The sequence below is a fragment of the Sceloporus occidentalis genome, unplaced genomic scaffold (assembly GCF_023333645.1).
Source record: "Sceloporus occidentalis isolate IW3139 unplaced genomic scaffold, rSceOcc1.0.p SCAF_51, whole genome shotgun sequence".
NCBI classification, from domain to species: domain Eukaryota; kingdom Metazoa; phylum Chordata; class Lepidosauria; order Squamata; family Phrynosomatidae; genus Sceloporus; species Sceloporus occidentalis.
Window position 1 is genome coordinate 1,253,550 of NW_028317031.1, and position 20,745 is coordinate 1,274,294.

At 39.7% G+C, this 20,745-nt stretch overlaps 1 protein-coding gene across 1 annotated transcript in view; it reads left to right on the forward strand.

Moving 5' to 3' along the window:
* Positions 1-20,745, forward strand: part of LOC149288404 (voltage-dependent R-type calcium channel subunit alpha-1E-like) — a 165,676-nt gene that overhangs the window by 31,760 nt on the left and 113,171 nt on the right. Inside the window, exon 2 of the mRNA XM_089491619.1 lies at positions 10,769-11,035. Coding sequence (XP_089347745.1) covers positions 10,769-11,035 — 267 coding nt within the window. The remainder of the gene's footprint in view (positions 1-10,768; positions 11,036-20,745) is intronic.

The window sequence follows — 20,745 nt, forward strand, 5'->3', positions numbered from 1 at the left end:
AATTCTGACTTAAATTCTGGAGCCTTTGGAGTAATTTCCAGGTAATGAAATGATGATCTAGTCCAGAACCCCTGTGTTGTGTTAAAGTTGACAAATTCAAAAGGTAAAAACTGGTCTCAATACAGCATATTAGTAACAGTGCCCAAAGGTTCTGTATTGCAGCCATGGGGCACATTGTTTAAATTATGCCATCATACACCCAAATAGTGCTCCCAAGTCTGCTCCCAAGCTGGCTTGGTGAACACTGCTGGTGGGGGGTCTGTTAAGACCCCCATGTGCATGTGAGGAAATCTACCCCATTGAAATCAACAAGCTTACTCTTTTAAAAATGGTCAAGTGCCAACCATTTATCTTGCATTCACTTGCTGTCAGTATAGGAAAGTACCCCTACCAGCTCCTGTTGGTTCCTATACCGATAAGACCAGAGTCATATTTACATAGAGAGCATGTAGACAAAAGTAGGCTTTAACTACCTAATGGAACATTTGCTCCAAACGGTATATTTCATCCTCTGTACACGCACACACTGTATGCTCTTGCTTTGTTTCTGATCCATTTCACTTTAAACATCCTGTGGCAATAATGCACTTGGAATAAGGTACTGCAGATGTAAATTATAATTTCCAATCCATCACTTGGTGACATTCCAAAAGCACTAGTAACTATGGAGACCATAATGATATAACAAATGTAGAATATAAACATGTATATATATATAGCCCTGTTTAACATATACACAGTATGGGCCTAATCACATTTCTCTTATGAAACTTCCTTTCATATGTCCCCTCACCATTCTGTTCATGGTTGAGTTACCAATTTCTGTTTTTCTTGCAATACTCTTTACATGGTGCAGAAATGGAAACAGAAATAATACGTACACCTTTATGTAAAAATAAATTTGCTCCTAAAAAAAAATACTGGCATTAAATTCAGGAATCCTGAAAGTATGCAGGAGATTTCTACATTACCAGTGACTGACTTTAGTAAGAATCAGAGCCATAGCTAGCAACTTTTGCGCCCAAGGCAAGAATGAAAAATTGTGCCCCCAGCTATTTTTTTACAGACGTTGTTTTATTTACACTGCCCTTACACATTGCCTGTGCACACACCTGTCCATAAACACACCCATACACTGCCTTACATGCTGCCTCTAAACACACACCTGCCCATTAACACACTGCCTGAGGCAAGTGTCTATCTCATCTCACCCTTCCTACAGCCCTGGTAAGAATTATCATGGGCCAACCCCATAGAACTTCTTCTGAGCTGGCCATGGATAATATGGGAATTATTAATAATAATAATTAATGACACACAGTAATATGGAGAGATTCCACAGATGTGATTTTGTAGGAAAATTTCTGAATCAGGTAAAATGTACAACTGGCTAGCAAATTCTTAGTTTACTGAACACACCTCATAAAGGTATGGTCCATAAAACAGCCTAAGGGATATCATGCACTTGATAGCTTCATGGTCCCATTACATTTTAATCTTTGTTACCAAATGCATGGGGGTATTCTGCATAATCCACTAATATGCATTTGCCCCTTTGCCCACCCCAGCTATTTTCTGTGCAAGAGATGTGTTTGGCTGAGGATATATTATCTCCAGTCAGTTACAGGGCTGGCTCTGTTCAGACAGCATTCCTATTGATTTCAATGGAGACACTTTCATGACACTGGCAAGAATCCTCAGAGCAAGAGAGAAAAGGGTAGCTGTAGGGCTGCAGATTCTACCTCAGATAACTAACATGAAAACGAACACGAAGGGTGCGTTTTCGTTGTTCAGCCCGAATACCGAAGAAATGAACATGATGGCGGCAAAACATATACGAAGACGAAGACACACAACACGAAGAATCTTCGTGTTTGTCTTTGTTTACTAATTTCCCTGGTCTAGCCTACCTTATCTACGCAGCATCGCAGGGGTTAACGGGAGCGTAAATTAGTAGGTTCACCGTCAGATATTAAAGGTCCGTCCGAGACCTTTAACTCTTGGAACGGGGAGACCAGTGGTCTCCCCCGGCCGAGTTTCGGCACCAGGATTTTAACAGTCTGTACGAGCGACTCTATTGGTCACCAGCAGGGGGCTCGTCTGCCATCAACCAATTGGCCATTACACCAACAGGGACTCTTATGACATTGCATTCTACATACATAGACATTAATATAACGTTGTTCCCCCCTTTGCCGCTATAATAACTTCCATTCTACAATATTTTGGAGTGTTTCTGTGGGAATTTCTGCCGGGGAGAAGCATATGAAGACAGAAGAACAAGAAGAGGCTAGCTGTAGTTTACAACCGGCTTATGAATACATGCCAGGATTACTTGCTACAAACCGATTGAGGTTCCTCTAAAGAAAAACCCCACCGTGATGAGAGTATTTGAAAAAGAATGAGGTGTCATTAGATTTTGTTAAGAAATCCAAGAAATGTCAAAAAGTAATAAAACACACAACACGCTCCATTTCACTAAAGATTACAATTAAAGCATGAACGTTTTTTGCTGGGTTTGTCTATTCAATTTTCATAAGGAAAACTCAAATATTACCCTGGAAAAGGAAAATTGAATGACATGATCACCCGTGTACCTCATCAACCAGCAGATGGCGATATCTGAGTGTGCAGAGACTGCAGATCGAAACATCTTGGTATGAAGAATTTAAAATGAATTTTAAAGTTTTCACGTACCATACATTATATATATATATATATATATATATAATGTATGGTATTTTTTTTTTTAAGTATTAGCTCAGTCTTTATTTGCTTTACATAGAGAATAATGGCTATGGACAGTGCTTTCATTTCACCCAGTCATAGCAATTTGAATACGCACATTATCTCTGTGAAGAATGGTGTAAATTTAGCTCCATACGTCAGCGTGATTACTACGGCCCTGGGAAGTGATTTAAGAGTACCATCACTTTTGATTAAGCTGTTGTGTTCACCATGGCCTCGGGATGGATTTAGTATGGTCTTTTTTATAGACATTATATAATTATATATATGGAATCCCACAGTAATTGGTTTAATAAGGTGTGATATATATGCTGATTACTTATATCCATAGTAACTTAAAAACTTTCCAAAATTAACCTAATAAAAATCCTAGCATAATGTGTAGAAGATTTCCTGGCAGGGTTACCTTTGTTTGTGCAGGTTCCCTAGACAACAAAGCAGTAGTTGGTGGGTGCCTGAAAAATCAAATCATGAGACAGGATAGGGCTGACAAGGGTTCATGGGGGTGGGAAGACTATTGCCTCCAAAGCTGCTCTAGTTTAAACATTTGGGGCACTACCTGAAGCTTTTTTGTGTCATACTTCAGATTCCACATGTATCCACCAGAACGCCTAGGGTAACAAGGACATAAGGCAACATTTAAAGCCTGACCTGATCATTTCTGTGCTCCCTTTATTGCAATTCTATTAAATCCTTTGCTGTAAATTTGTTTCGGACAGAACTGGAAAGCAGTCATTGAGCTTGTCTGACAGGTGTGTCTCAGGGTACTTTATGACTAGGTCACTTACCTGGACTTGATCCCGGGGTTGAATGCCGCCAACTCTCCCTTGAGTGGAGGTGGAGGTCTGTGCAGCCGCTGGCACAGAGCACCCCTACTACCTTCTCCATCCCGGTGCGCCCCAACAGCAGGGGGGCACAGTACACAAAATAGGAAGCATTAGGACACGGCTATGCTGGCTGGTACACAGACATCTCTTTCACTATGGCGGTTGTTGGAGGGGAGTTAAGAGGCAGCTTTTTTGGGCACCTAAATTATATCTAGGCCTTTCAAGGTCCAATTAAGGCTGTGGGATTTATCCATTATACGGGCTGATTAAACTACACATTATTCAGGACCTACTCATCTCTCCTTGCGAGGAAAAAAATACTGGGGTCGGTGCTTAACTATCCATAGTGAAGTCAGGGAATGCTTTAATGGTTAAACATCTAGTGATAAACTTGGTTCATTGCTTCTGTCAAATGATTAATAGAAGACCATACTGACGCCCCAGATCATTGAAGCTTTATATGCTGCTCTGTGATAAATCAAGACCTGTAAGTAATAAAATAATACAGGTATAATAGATTTTAAAATGTAAAATATATTATATTGGTTCAAAAGAGCATCTTTCCCAAAAAGGTAGCCTTTTTAAAGCTGGGATGAGGAAGGGGGGATACATTTAGGACCTGTCACATACCTGGCTGCCGGTGCTTCTGGGTCCTCGGACCGGCAGCCACCGAGGAGAAGACCTCCCACCGTGCCGCGGCAACCGCAGCCACCACGGAGAAGAGGGAGACCCCCCACCGTGCCGCAGCAACTACAACCGCCGCGGAAAAGGGGGAGACCTCCCGCCTTGCCGCGGGAGCCGCAACCGCCGCAGAGGAGAGGGAGACCTCCCGCTTCTCCGAGACAGCCTCCGCCGCCGCGAGGAAGGGGAAGACCTCGCGGTTCCACGCGTCGGTCGTCCTCTGCTGGAACCAGGTCCGGTCCTGCTGCGTGTACGCGGTCCTCTGCACGCCACCTAGTGGCGCCAGCCGGTACTACGACTCCTTTTAGGATTTTACGATCCGCCAATCCCTAGATGGCCGCGAACCGGAAGTGACATAACGGCACTTTGGATTTTTGGCGGGAATTCGGTAATTGATGCCTGGACTTCCTCGGCCTATATAAGAGCCTCAGAAACATCCCAACCTTGCCTTCTGATGGTTGTACCTATCTTGTATAGTGTCTGCTCAGTACGCGTTTCTGTTGATTTCCCGTTACCGACCCGGCTTGTTCCTGTTACCGATTCCTGGTGTTTGACTCTGGCTACCCTCACGACTACTCTGACTTCTGGCTTCCTGACCTCGGCTTATCCTGCAACGATCCTGACTTCTGGCTTCCTGACCTCGGCTTGCTCATCGGCTATTCTGTGCTGGACTTTTTGTGATCTGTCTATTGGACTTGCACACGCTGTTCTACCTGATTACAGGTTCTATTCTACGCTGTGCGTGACAGGACCAAGGCTAGGTTTGTACCTTCTGTCACAGATCCCACATCCCTTAAGTAAAACAGTTCCTTTATTTTAAACTAAATATCCCTTAAACAATTATACAGATAAAAAAACTGAACTTAAAGAAAGAGTTGAAGCCCATGACTTCTTTTTGCTTACTCTTAAGATGGATAGGAACAGCTTGGTTAAAAAAAAGATATTACTATTGTACAAAGCATTTGAAATAATGATCTACAGAATGTTCCTCATTAGTGATTATATATTGTCTTGGATCAATCCAATCCACCTAGAATTTATGTTAATTAAACTCCAGCAACACTTTTGTAAGAATAAAACTTTTTTTGATCTCAGAGTATGAAGCTTTTGGGAATGAAGGCCAAGACGTAAATGGTGTACTATGCGTAAAAGCAGAGCCTCGTTACTTTTGTGATACCCCATGACTTATTATTTTTACAAAAGATGATAATGATTATGATGACAATAAGCGCTCACTGGAATGAAATTATAGCTTTTCCAAATTATAGTTATTGTGTAATTGCTATGATCGACCGATAAAGAAAAGTGCAAGTAAATTATGACACAGAATATGTCAGAGTCTCTGTAGTCCCCGAGCATTAAAATCATTTTGCTTACAGTGGATTTCTAAGAAGTCTAAGAAGTTCCTTGAAACACTTATTATGAATGACTTATAATATTAGAACAAACCAAAGTGCAAGTGAAGTGCCTTATATGCTAACAAATCTGCGTTTCAAAAGAATTATTTTCTTCTTTGCTCTATACTAAAATGAAAAAAGGAACGGATATATTGTCTCACAGACCCCAGCCTAGTTTAAAAGCAGTGCTTCATTAGGTTATAATTACTATATAGCAATGGTCCCCTCGCCTCTCCTTGCCAGTCCTTCCCTACATCACGGCAGTGGTTCTTGATATAGAGGACACTAAAGGTAGCTTTGACTAAGTAATCATTGTTAGCAATAGGGTTGCCACCTGGCCGGTATTTAGAGCACCTCCTGATTGGCAGGAGGGGGAGCATCCAGAACCAGGGGTGGGACGAAGAGCTCAGGCACGGCCATTGGGGGGCACGGTGCATGCACGCCAGCCCCTTTAACTTCATGAACGCCGGCCTCCACCCGCTGCCCCCACCAGGCACTAGGGAGTCAGAAGCAGTAGTAAATCGGGGGGCGGGTAAATGTTCGCATGTGTTTTCTTTTGCGATTAAAATGATCAAGACTCGAGACAAATTTGTTATAGCTCTCACCGTTTCCTCCAGAATGTAACACTGTGGATTTTCAACTCGGTAAAGAAATAGTAAGTGTTGTATGTAAATGAGCCAATTACATATTTTGATGTCAATAATGCTTAGGATACTGTATGTTAAAATAAAAAAATATTGGTTCAGGTTTTATTAGCATCGCCCACCACAAACTGCCTGTTGGAAGGCTCTTCCCAATGCCAGGCATTATAAATTTCATCATACCAGCCTTGCACGGGGAAGTATATGTTTTACACAACGTCTTCATGTAACAGAAGTCTCAACACCAATCCAACCAAAGCAGTTTATGGTACCGAAGAAATGTCAATAAGTTCTGAATGCGGATATAAAGGTTTGCATGCACACTCAAATTTCCCCCTAAAGCCAAAATGAGTCTTCGTTGGTATAACTAAGGATAACACAGTGTGCCAGAGTGTCCATCAATATCTGAAGATCCATCTTGCCACTATTCAAAGAAAATAAGTTCACGTATTCACCACGGATCGGTTCACTTAGGAATTTACAATTCAAAAAGAACTACATTTGTAGAACCAGCCAAACGTGAATCTAATCACCCATGTTCTATGACATGGTGTATGTAGCACTTCACCCTTCACCCTTCACTCATGTTCTCAAAGTGAGCAATTTTGCTCATGTCTGGTTCTATTAGTTATACATAATAATAATGATTGTCACCATATAGTTTCCAGAAAAAAACCCAGATGTGAGCTCGAAAACAGATGTTTTGTTGCAGTGGAGGAACCGTAGCAGTTGTTAAAAGATATGTGATCCATCTACTAATTCCACTTCCATACAATTGGGGCTAGAGGTCAACAAGGTAGTGTCGACCCTGTTAATTAACAATCAAAACCAATGAGGTTCAGTGGGTTTACAACTTAAATATTGTTGCAGAGCAATGAAAAAGGCATGGAAACCCATCCACGAAAACTTACATTTATTAAATCATAAACTATAGGGATAATCACTTAAATGTATGTTACCTGCTTTTGTCCTGCTCTTATAATTTTCCCATTTTTCTTTTAAAATGCGTAACAGATGAAATTCCTGTTGGCAATCATGGATAGTTGTAGACATTATTGCTCAACCCAGCTTACCCCATAGATAGGTTTCTGTGGTTCTGTCTCACAAGCCCTAAGCAGATGTTGACATTTTATAGTGGAAATCTAAACTTGACCCTGTGCTGTTTAATAACTCCAGGTGAATGTAGTTTTGGAGATGACATATCAGGTATGTAATCGAGGATTTTATCATGTATGTATGCATTTCTGTCCTATACATTTCTATACAGTTCTTTTCATTTAAAAATACCCAAGCACTCTTACCCAGTTATTTGCATTTGTTTGTGGGCTATTTGAATGTTGCAAGTCATACACATACAACTCAGCCTCTCTTGCATATAAAGCTCAATGGAGTTGGCCCTTCATAATAATGCATACAGATAACTGGAAGCTGCAACATTCAATTATTGTGCATGCTGCTAAATAGTGAATACAACTCAAAGTATACCGTTGCCTAGGAACCTGAAAGTAAAAACCTTCTACAATGAGTGATGCATACAGATTTCTAAGATACAAAACCAGTCCGAAGAAGAGAGTTTGGAAGTGTAGCGTGCACACGTTCACCAGACAATTCATAGTGCCATTGGTAACATGGCATGGCTTTGTGTTGTATGTTAATTCCTAAAAAAAACATGCAAAATGCTAGCTACCTAATATCATTAAATATTAAGACAACAAATTTTCTCCAATAAATCTGTTTGACATTTTCAAAATAAAAACTTACTATTAATTTGTGGCTTTTTGTGCTAAATGGTAGGTTTCATGTAGGATCAAATTTTCTGACAGACCAAGGGAAGATTGGCATCTTTTAATCCAGAGGCATATCGGCCGTTAAGCAGCTGTTTAGGGTCCCCACTTAGTGAGGGTTCCCTAGCAGCAGTTGCCACTAATTTATGTATATCCCTAGTTAACTTTTTGGTTTGACCCAAAGTCTTCAGGTGAAGAGCTGCTTCCCCAGGACTCCACATCAGTTCCTTCAGTCTGCGGGCAAACCTACTATCCACCCAATACTATCTACTACCTGTTCAGTAAAGACTGGCTGGGGTTAACTCTGCCCCTACATGAAGCTACCCCTCACTGACCCTCTCGAGACCAGGAGTGGGCTGGTCCAAGGGGACAGGGAAGCAATTGCTCCTGCACCCGTACAAAATTCTTCAAACAGTGGGGTCACGTAATGTGATGTTATGTGACCCTGCAGTAACAGCACAGCTGCTTGCACAGTGTGCGAGTAGTCATAGAAGAAATGTTTCAGGGAGGGTCAGGTGTGATAGTGCGAGGTGTGGAGTGAGTAAGGATGTTTTGATGTGAATATGTGTCAGAGTAAGTGTGTATGTATTTTAGTGTGCTAGTGTCAGTGTGTTAGAGTGTGTAACTGTGTATGAGTTTGTGTAAGTGTGTGTGTGTTCGTTCGTATATTAGTTTCCAGGAGGGGAGCCAAGGTTTTGGGGTCACTTGGCTTTGCCTGCCCCCGGGCCTGAATGTGCCAGCCCTCCCCTGCTAGAGACAGAACTGGGACTCACTACCGGAAAGGGAGGGATGAGTTTAGCCGGATCTGGGGCACCAGGTCATGTGCTTTCTGCACCAGCGTGCCCAGTCTTAGTACATGTACTACCCCTGTACAGACCGTCTGGATATCCATCCTTAGCGACTTCATTATTACGTTCAAACTGATCAGACATATTCTCTTTGTAACATTTTCTTATAGGTTGCCAAGCAACAGCACATGCTGTAATGTAAAGCATTAAGCATTATTGTCTTATTTAAAGGGCAGGTGCTATGAGGGAATGCTGATCTGGTTTCTTGCCAACTCATTACATCATTTGGTTGTTAATCTAATTAAATCATGTAATGTTTGGTTCTCTCCGTATGTGCGCCTTAAATCTACATGCTAACACTTTGCAACCCCTATATGGTCCCACATACATTATGGATGTGCTCTCATATATAATGGGAATACTCACGAAAAAGTGGTTACTTGCTATGTGGTTCATACATCTCTTAAACACACCTGCAGAATGAAACCTTCTAAACTTTTAGTATGATATCCTATCTGGATACATTGCCATTGTGCTGTTTACATGCTTGCTAATGCATTTGCTTGAGTGTCAAAACATCTTGCAGATGCTAATGATCTATGCTTATTAATATGTACAGGCTTTCACAGCCTGAATCTTGCTCACTCTCCTGGGGAGATATGAAAGGGTGGACGACTGGAGACAAGGAGACAAGGAGTGTAAAATAAAGACTAGAGGGGAGCTGCTTCTGGCTGCAGGCAGCATTATACAGCCTACAAGAAGCACCTTCAATTAGAGGAGATGAAAGAGGAGGGGGTGGGGTGTGTGCACATTCTGGAGTTGTCTCCATGAGGAAGTGTGTGTGTGTGTGTGTGTGTGTGTGTGTGTGAGAGAGAGAGAGAAAGAGAGAGAACATTTTGGCGTCAGGACATCTACATGTTAATACTGCCTGCAGTACACAAGCAGATCAGCACGGGAGAAAGCACTAAAGACCTGCTGCACAATGTATGTTGCCTTTCTTTCTTTTTCCCTGTAGATTATCTTCATTGCATGAGTTACATGTGGTTTTTCTTTTATTTTTTTCCTTTTCTCCGTACATTGTCTTCATTGCGTGAGTTACATGTGGTTTTGTTCTCTGCTTGCATTGCGCTTCGCTGGCTGCCTAGCCCATTTTAAACTGATTTAATTATGTCTGATTTCCCCACCCAAGGCTGCAAAGGCTATTTGGCGTCTCATCGTGTCTATTCCACGCTGCCAGTGTTTTTTTTTTACATCCCCTTTGTGATTTGTTTCATCTTGTATGAGTGCGTACTAATTCTGCCTGGACTCCTGCATGTGGTGGTTAATCTCAAAATTTCATTGTCAGGAAGTTCATCTCTTTGCGCTTTTGAGCTTTGCCTTTCCAGGCTGCTCTCCCTCACTGCCTGTGGTCACCTCTCAGGATTATGGAAGGGTCTTATCGAGACATTTGGACACAGTCTGCTTAAATGTTTTCAGGCTTAAATCTTCTTTGTGATATTTTTATGAACTGATCACCCCTTGGGCATTTGGGATACATCTGGATGAACCGGACTGGGTTTTTCCTTCAATGAAATTACGGTAACATTGTTAAACCGGGGAGCAGTTTTATGTTGCTTGAAATTGCCCGTTAATTAATTAGACGCTTTGGCTACTTATACTGGATCCACATCCCTTCTTGTAGCAGGGTTATGGTGATCGTGTATTCTTATACCTTAGGAATTCTTGATTTCTATCTGCTTCAGTGTTGAGAAAATTCTATATATAACTCTATACATATCTTCCAAACAGAGTGAGTATGATAAGCCTGGTGGTTATTGGATTATCATTTAATAGCCCCCTTCCCTTTTGTCAGTCTGGCTCCTCTATGTGGATTAAGCCTCTGTTTTTCCCTTAAACTTGTAGGATGGCTCGTTTTGGAGAGGCGATGGCTGGCAGGTTGGGATCTGGAGATGGAGGATCGGAGCGAAGCAAAACACTTCAAGGGTCCCCAGCTGCCCCAGTGGGCACCCAAGCAGCATTCAAACAATCCAAAGCCCAAAGAGCAAGGACTATGGCTTTATACAACCCCATCCCAGTCCGACAGAACTGCTTCACAGTAAACAGGTCTCTCTTCATCTTCGGAGAAGATAATATCATCAGGAAATATGCGAAGAAGCTAATTGATTGGCCATATCCTTTACACTGTGCCCTGGAGAAAAACCCTGTTTCATTTCTATGGTATCTGCAGCATCTATGACGGGTATCCATCAATACCCTGATAGCATAACTGCAGATGCAATGAGAATATCTTTAAATCGTAAATAAGGTAAGACAATCGGTACAATGCAATAATCCCATTTGTGAATCCACACACACACTGCCACTCAGGCTCACATTGTCTTTCATTTCTAATCACAAGATTGTTTGATCTGCTCTTTAATTAAGTTGTATACTCTGTATGTTAGTGTTAGCATTGGTGTTTTTTTTTTTTAAACATACCTATGATTACATACAGACACAACTCCCTTATTTCGTTTTAAGTTATTCCCTGTCCTGCTTGTCAGTATCTGCATACATACAGGCCATTAAACTGCTCCCTAGAAGAACTTCTCCTGCCCCATGCATCACTGATGCATCTCCAATGCCTGTACTATAGCAGGGCAAAAACCTTCATAGCTACCCCCCTTCTTCTTAACGCAATTATTAATTATTAAAAGCCTGGTGCTCGCAGATATCCACCGCAACAGAAATAACAATCACTTTTAGTACAGTGATGACAAATTGTCCGCTTTCCAGATGAAATCATGCTTGACAAGTCTTTGAGATACTAACGATACACTGAAATGATAGATACAGCGAGGAGAGGGTGTTTGTTAGGCTTCTGCGTGTGATGTGTGCCAGGAAAACATTTTCAGCACCACAGACAGCAACTAGTGAGAGGCTAGAATTGTACATCTGCCGTAGAGTATCTCTGAACCGTGCATGGAGATGCTGAAGTTCTACTGGGGAATGACTATGGGAAGTATGATATGATTGTCTGATAAATTATATTATTATTATCTTTCATTTATATAGTGCCAACAATTTCTGCAGAGCTTCTTACAGTCCATATGACAAAGCTAGAACTGACAGACTGCTGCAATTGCATTAGGTAAAGGGTGGCTTGCTTGGAAGCTTACAATCTAAAAGATTGCATTTATGTGCTTGCTAACCTATTTTTATACTGGAGAGTGATTTATACTGCTGCGCAGACAAGTTGGTTGTCCCTGGAACATTTACTGTACATTTATCCTTCCCTTCCTCAGACTAATCCTCTTTGTCACTGTCCCACGCAGCTCATTTTGTATACAGCACCCCAGGCAAAACCAGTAACTGCTCTTCCAGTATCCCCGCCTATTGGTCAACACTCACGAGCCTCCCGTAATTATAAATATTCCATATGGAGCACGTTTTTAAAGAATCCCTGGGCAAACACGCTTAATGAGAAAATAAGGTCAATTCAGTTTTCTGTTTCGTGATAGCTGTACTGGCAGTAATGCTAACCCTTGCTGTGTTAATGTCACACGTTTTATTCCCACCCCAATAGCTGTATAGTACAAAATAACCTAACTACGGCACTTTTCCTAAGTAATGATGAAGATCACATCTACCAATGAAAAAAAAACACGGTGTTACTATTTGGAATAATTTTAACGGTTTTAATGGGTTATTTTTTTTTTCACAATTTTGACCAATGAGATAGAAAGGAAGTATATACTTTGGATAACGAGGCAGCCCTGGCACTTTAAGGCCAGCGGCCACCTAATGCCGTAAACACAGACGACAGATGGATGTGGCAGGCCACACATGACATTTTATGCTCACGTAGCGTGTGGCCAAGTGTATCCAGCCTATGGCCAAACACTGCAGGTGCCTATGGAGCAATTTTGGGCAGTGCCCAGTATGCCAGTTGGCCAGTCAAGGCTTGTGTACATATATATATATATATATATATATATATATATATATATATATATATAAAATATATAATATGTATGTATGTATGTATGTATATATATATATATATATATATATATATATATATATATATATATATATATATATATATATATATATATGCCATACACTTTTGCTTTTGTTTTCTGCTATTGCTAGTGAGCTCACTAACAGCAGTCAATATTTTCACTTAATTATCACACTGTATTATGTTTCATTACATAATGACATGTATGTAGTTACATGCATATTCTAGTTCATTATTCTTTTATACAATATGATGCCGCACTGTTCCCTGGTTAATAGGGCATTTTTTTTGTATGGGTCATTTTGCTGGCAGCAATATGTGAGAAATAAGCTAAACTGTGTTCAGAATGCATTAGCGTTGAATACGTTGAGGATGCAAATATTTTGCCGTAGGAGGTAGAAGTGTACATTTCACTAAGCCATTTATAGCGGCTCCTTCTTTTAAATTCCTTCTCTTTCCGCATGGATTTAAGGAAATTCTACTGGATATAAATAATTATGTTCCAAACACCAGGGATCTTTCTGTCCTGGAGTACTGTTAGAAACAACAGGCTAAATTAGGACAAAAATAACTAGGAATTATTTTCTACCAATGCCTTAAAACAAAGAATACTAATCACTGACTAACAAAGTTAGGTATTAACTTGATTAGAATTATGATATATTTAGGTTACATAGTAACTGTTGGATCCATACTGTTTCCATTAAAAAAACTGATGTGGCTTATAGAATACTTTATTTTGCCTTTTGTTGTCATTAAGGTCTGGTTTCATAGCACATTGTAAGAGTTTGTGAGACCAGAGGACTACAATATCCATTATAATCCTTGTCTCTTCATCCAGGCAGACGTTTAAAGCAATCAAAAACACATTAGTTTTTAAAATCTTTGAGGAAGAATAGCAGCTTATCATTGCTGTTAGTCTTAAAGGTTATTCCATATTTTGTATCCCAAACTTTTGAAGCAAAATGATCAGTATGATCCCTTCTGCACCAAAACAGGAATGTAGAAAATTCAATTCCCTATTGTATTTAGTTAAATTTTTATTCTAGAAATCCTGCATGTGTTGGGTTTCATTGTATTTCTATATAAGCGACCCATTGTCCACTCTCTTCATACACTACCCACATGAAAGCCTGATGATGCAGGTTGTAGTGGCAACTACAAAGATGGCTTTCTTTTGAATAAAATAAGCCAATACAATATAATCAAACCTTTTTCCATCACAGTAAGCCCTACTTAATATGCTAATGTATCAAGGGAGAAAAGAACCATTTACTGAACCATACAGAGAACTTTATACCAATAACAGTCAGAATTGACCCAAAGTAGATGCTATCTATATCACTCCTGACATCTTGGCCAGTTGGGCTCCCCAATGCTGGTGCCTCTATCCTCGTCCCACATTGTTTTATTTCTGGCAGGTTACTTTTATCTACCAGGACACTTTGCTTTTTTAAAGTGCTGGAGGAGCGTAAAGGGCCACTTGATGTACATGTGCGTGCCGGCGCATTGGGTCATCTAAAGTCGCGTGACCTCAGGCATTAGTGTAATGCCTGTTAAGCAGAAGTTGTATTCAGAATGAAATCATAGTCACAATCATATACCTCACTACAACCTCACATGTAAAGTTATGGAAAGATAAGCAAATGGTTGGGGCGCAGGTACATGTAAGGGAAGAAAATAAATATATAGTGTGAAAAGTATAAATACTGGAAAATTAGTATGATTGTGGTTACACTCACAAACGGATAAGATGCTTCAGGCCCTTCAAATTGTGTTGAAAAGAATCTTTAATACATCTTCATACAGAATCTAAAAGATAAAACTGAACATGGTTCAGTATCCTCAGTAAAACAATTATTGCTATTCAGAATGCACTCACAGTTCGTCCATACACTGAGTGCATATAAAAGCGATGGGTTAAAAGTCGGCCAAAAAATCAATCAAAGGGGGGGTCCCGTGTGATCCTTCTGACGCGTTTCGCCATATAGGCTTCCTCAAGAGAAGAATTTTTGGTCCGACCCGAAGACGTCCGAGCGCGACCGCATTGAAGACGTCAGAGTATGCGACGGGACACACATACGAGGGATATAAAAGAACAGCGATACCGAACACGGATGAATACCGACCAAAAATTCTTCTCTTTATATGCATGGACGAACTGTGAGTGCATTCTGAATAGCAATAATTGTTTTATTGAGGATACTGCACCATGTTCGGTTTTATCTTTTAGATTCTGTATGAAGATGTATTAAAGATTCTTTTCAATACAATTTGAAGGGCCTGAAGCATCTAATTCGTTTGTGAGTGTAACCACAATCTTATACTCATTTTCCAATATTTATACTTTTCACACTATATATTTATTTTCTTCCCTTACATGTACCTGCGCCCCAACCATTTGCTTATCTGTACATTTGCACCCTGAGGAAGAGTGCCTTTTGGGCTGCTGCGGTCATTTGGGAAGTATATCAAATTTTTTCTTTTTCACTTTTACACACCACACTTATAAACACGAGAACTAAGCATATTGTATCTTGTCTATAAAGTTATGGAAATGCTCAAACTGTAGGAGAAAACTTTAGACTTAAAGTGAGTTCACTAAAGGTAGAATTGGCAGCATCAGTACAGTACTGGGCACCAGTGTACAAGAAAGATATAGTGGAGCTGGAGAGGGTTCAAAGACGGGCAACCAGAGTAATAAGGGGAATGGGAGGACTACAGTACCCAGAAAGATTATCAGAATTGGGGTTATTTAGTTTGGAAAAAAGACGGCTTAGGGGGGACTTAATAACTATGTATAAATATATAAGGGGACAGTACAGAGATCACTCCCAGGACCTATTTATACCCAGGACTGTATCTATAACAAGGGGACATCCTCTACGGCTGGAGGAAAGAAGGTTTCTACACCAGCACAGACGGGGGTTCTTTACAGTAAGAGCGGTGAGATTATGGAACTCTCTGCCAGAGGAAGTGGTGATGGTAAACTCAATAAAAGAGTTCAAAAGGAGCCTGGACGTGTTTCTTGAAGGCAATAATATTACAAGTTATGGATATTAGATTAATAGGGACAGAACGTTGATCCAGGGATTTATTCTGATTGCCATATTTGGAGTCGGGAAGGAATTTCCCCCTGGTATGGGGCAATTGGCATCTGCTTCATAAGGGTTTTTTGCCTTCCTCTGGATCAACACAGTAGGGACACAATATGTATATAGGTTGAACTTGATGGACTTTGGTCTTTTTTCAACCTTATGAACTATGTTACTATGTTACTATGTTACTATTCATTATGAAGAGAATTCTAAGCTGGCCCTGTATGCTCCATTATTTTGTGTAGGGAGAGTTTGAAGAAATTCTATCACTATACATTATGCAGGGCCAGGGATGCAGCAGGAGGTTGTTGGCTTTGAACCATCATAATATATATATAATAAAGTGATGGAGCTCAACTATAGCTCTTCTGCAAACAATTTGCAGGAATGGGTCAACTAGCATTTATATTATACTTTTTGAGCCACATGTTAAAAAAAACATAATAACACAGACCAACATTACTCATTAACAAAATACTTTCAGTTATTGTAAGCATTTTTAAAAGATAATTAAGATCCACTTATTGTTTGATCATTTCCCCTTAAAGTTGCTTGTTTATGTTCTAAGGATTTTATAGTTGATTATTTATAATCTGCATCTTTTTGAGTGACATCTTTTCTGCATTTCATGATGTCTGTAACATATGCTGTTCTGTATAACAATCTGTAAGGTTTAAAAATGCTTCATACTTATTATTCTTGAATTTGGTGTAAAACATCAAACAATAACACAAATACTTGTATAGGATTCGCAATGGCATAACCAAAGGATTCACAAGCGTTGGAAGTTGGGTCTCGATGGCTTTTTTGAGATAATCTACATTGATTGCCAATCCACTTTAGATGCAAGTCAGTGCAAGGGAATTTGACATAATACTCCAGTATCCTTGGTTACCTCTGGACCCTCAGATTCCTCTCTTCCTCTTATTAGGCCATCAGAAACTAGAAGCCGAGGGCAGCAAGAAACTTGAATTACTTAAACTGAATTACTGAATGTAAACTCAAGGTATGCCTGGAACAGGATTCAATGAAATCATTAGACAGTATTTACCATCTGGTGGGGCCAGACATTAATCTCCATGCTATCTATTTCATACTAATGATGGGTTGTAGAATGTTCATGTTCTGTTTGTCCAGTAATAAGTAACAATAATAATAAATCAGCTCCTTGACTTCTCTTTTACATTATGAAGGTCTAACCTAAGTGACCTTCTGAAGCTGGAAGAGCTTGGCTCATCCTGTATAATGAATAGTAGAACCAGTGACATTTCTTCAGCCTCTTCATCCATAGGAGCAACTTGCCTGTATTGGTTGACTTGTGCACATGGACCAAAATAATTCAGACTAATTTTTCAGAAACAAAATGTGTTGTCAATCACCTTCACTCGCTCAATGTCTCTCTACCTTCTCCGTGTCTCCATAGCTCCGCTTCCTGTTCTCTGCATCTTCTCCTTCTTTTTCTTCCTGTTCTCCACTTTGTTGTTCTTCCTTCTGTGGTGATCTGCTTCTCCTGCTGATCCATCTGCATTATTCTTGCCTCCTGGAGCACTTCCGCATCAGGTCGGAGCCTTGGCTCACATCATCCGGCCAACCCTTCATCCGGATTAGAGGTTGTGTCCATGGTGCATGCCAAGGCTCCGAACTGATGCGGAAATGCTCCAGGAGCCAGGAATAATGCAGATGGAACAGCAGAGAAAGAGAAGTGCAGAAAAGAGTTGCTAGCTGTCGTGAACTCAACTGCAGCTTACGTTTTATTTAGTCTGCTTCAGGCTAAGTTAATGGAGGTGATTTTAAATACATGGCAAGGTGCACCAAATTACCTTACTGGCATTTTCATAAGTAAAATGAAAATTTAAATTTACAGTTTCAGGACAACATATTTGATTAATGTGTTCAAGCGAGATGAACACTAACAATAATGCTTCTTCTTACGTCAATCCGTGCTTATCCTGCATGTATCTTCTAGATTTATTACACATAATTTTACGTAAAATAGACGTGGTATTTTACTGTAAAGTATGAATTCTTCACTGCACATCTTTGGATTTTGCTTTCCTTAAAAATAGAAATAAGAAACACAGATTTGGGAAAATAAATGAAGCATTTTTATGCCTAAAGTCTCAAATCTATTAGCTTCGTGCTTTAGCTCCAGTGCTGTTAATCTTTCAGACCCACATGAGCACCCATTTATCAAACATGGACGTAGCCACGTACTGCATACAGCAGGACAAAGAGGTAAATGGAATGGATGCAAAGAGTGTTAAACATGGCGTTAAAAGCACGGATGAGGCTTTGCATTTGCCTGTAGTCTTAGGTTCCAGCATCGTTAATGCTGGGTCAGTCTGTGTAACTTGTACAGAAACGCCATAGATTAATCAGATGAGTGTTTAATTAGTAAGTAGAAAAGTAAGAGTGCTAAGTATTGTATCTCACATCTAGAAGGTGTAAATATATCTGACTCGTTAAACGTGATTTAAATTTTGCTAAAGCAATCCGTTTGCTGTACTCTAAAATACTTAACAACTTCTTTGTGCTGTATGTGTGAATAAAAAATGTTAATAACATTCACTCCACTTTATAGGCAAGAGGTGAGGGAAATGTAAGATGCACAAGATCGATGATGCCTAGAAATATGTTATCTTCGTAAATGTTTGTCTCTGGTTAACAAAAAGGCTGTATGACTCTAAAAGCCTGCCTTGAATCTGCTTTCAATGGCTCTGGTGCTGGAGTACTTATTGCAAAGAAGGGATAGACATGTTGCATTCTGGCTGCCTTTGACAAAGCATCTTGTAGCTATCTATCAAAAGCTGGAATGGCATAGATTGCTCATGCCAGGCTTACAGGGAGTAGTTAGCGGAGGATCATGGGAGCTGTAGTTAACAGATTGAGAGCACCTGGTTTGAGGGATTAGCTGTTTTACTTTTAAATCCGGCTTTCTGGAAAGGTTTGGGAATTAGTGTAGCCTATCACCAGTCTTGTTTGAAGGCGGAGCCAGATGTGGTTGAAGGTGGTACCTGGTTGGAGTGGCCAGAACCAAGTTGGAATAAATATCTGGAACCCAGGAGTTTTAAAACTGATGAGTTATTGCGTGTGACTCATCTCTGAATTCTGCCTTGTGCATGAAGATAACACAGCAAGATAACCAATAAGTAATGCTTTACAGATACCAAAAGCCTTTTTAGGGGCATTATAGGATATGGATGTGGCTTTGCACTAGTCTGTAGTCTTAAATTGCAAAAGATGCGGAGAAAATAATCCAATGCTGCAAAACTGCCAAGCCGAACTCAAATTCAAATAACTCCATCAAAATCCAGCGTTGGATTATTTTTTCTGCATCTTCATTTTGCATTGGTTTTGGCTTGGACGCCGGATCTGAAGTCTGCCCCCCCTATATTTGGAGCGATATATATTGTTTTATATAGCTTGTTATAGTTTGGTGCTTTTCCAGTTTTTTTGGTATAGTCTTAGGTTCCAGCATCCGGAATGCTGGATCAGCTCTGTAATATGGATATATATATATATATATATATATATATATATATATATATATATATATATATATATATATATGTATAAAGATTTGCGAGTGGGCAGTACATACACTCAGCTTTACTGACTAATGTCATGCTTTATAACTAGGTTATCAAATATTTTACACACCCATTATATGTCATAGTCATTAGCAAACCTCCTGGTCCATCTTCTCCATATCAATGTAAATGAATAACTGTAGCAAAAATGTCAGATGTGCAGATGAGGATCAAGGTACGTGCAGTAGGTAAATTAAATATTCTTAGACCTGGTATGATGCGAGACCATCAATGGATAAACAACATGCTCTTTAGCAAAACTTATGGAAATTGTATTGGAAACATTTTTTGAAATGTACGAAACTAGGTGCTCTTTAGAAACAAAAAATAGGCCTCAATGTACATTTCTCCCTTGGAATTTGCATTGCTCTTATTTATACCAATTGCTTACACTATTAATAATTACAAACCACTGCAATACACTAGTAAACCAGATGTAAGAAGAATGAACCATTGTTCTCTACTCCATATCTTAAAACAAACAAGTTTGATGTCCTTGTGGACATCAATATTTCAGTGGAATGGATGTCCCTGGACAGGTCCAGGTCTGTCCCAGAACATTATCCTTTTTCTCTAACCAACTTTTGTTTTTATCCTATATGCTCAATTTTTATTTAAACGAGTAAAAATCTATATTTGAAAGGCAAGACACTCTAAGAGTTGTTTTATTGTGCCTTCTGACATGTTTTATTAAATACTGTACATTGTAGTCATTGAGTGTGAGTTTCTCATCAACCAATAAAATGTAAGTTTTTACAATATATAGGTCCTATCTACTTGTCAATAAGAGTATATGGATGGCAAAATCTTTGTGTTTTCTTTCACTATCGTATTTAATTTGTAGTGTATGGTCTATGGTTCAGTTTACTTGAAACACGTCCAGTAGCCTGATGCCCCCACTGTTTTTCTCAATTAACTTTTAACAGTTTTAGATGATTAGCATTGATGTTGCATTCATTTGTTCTTGGAAGCGATGTGTTGGTCTTTCCAAGCTTGAAATGTTCATTTCTTGTAAGAATAAGGGTGGGGCAGTTAGTTCTGCATTGTATGATTTGCAAGTGGTTTTACTTTGCTGCATAGAGACTGCTACATGAGATTAGGATTCAACCCAAACTACTCCAAAGAGATCATTCAATTAACTTGTGCTAAAGCTATAACATGATACATAAGTCATCAGTTCAGTTAGAA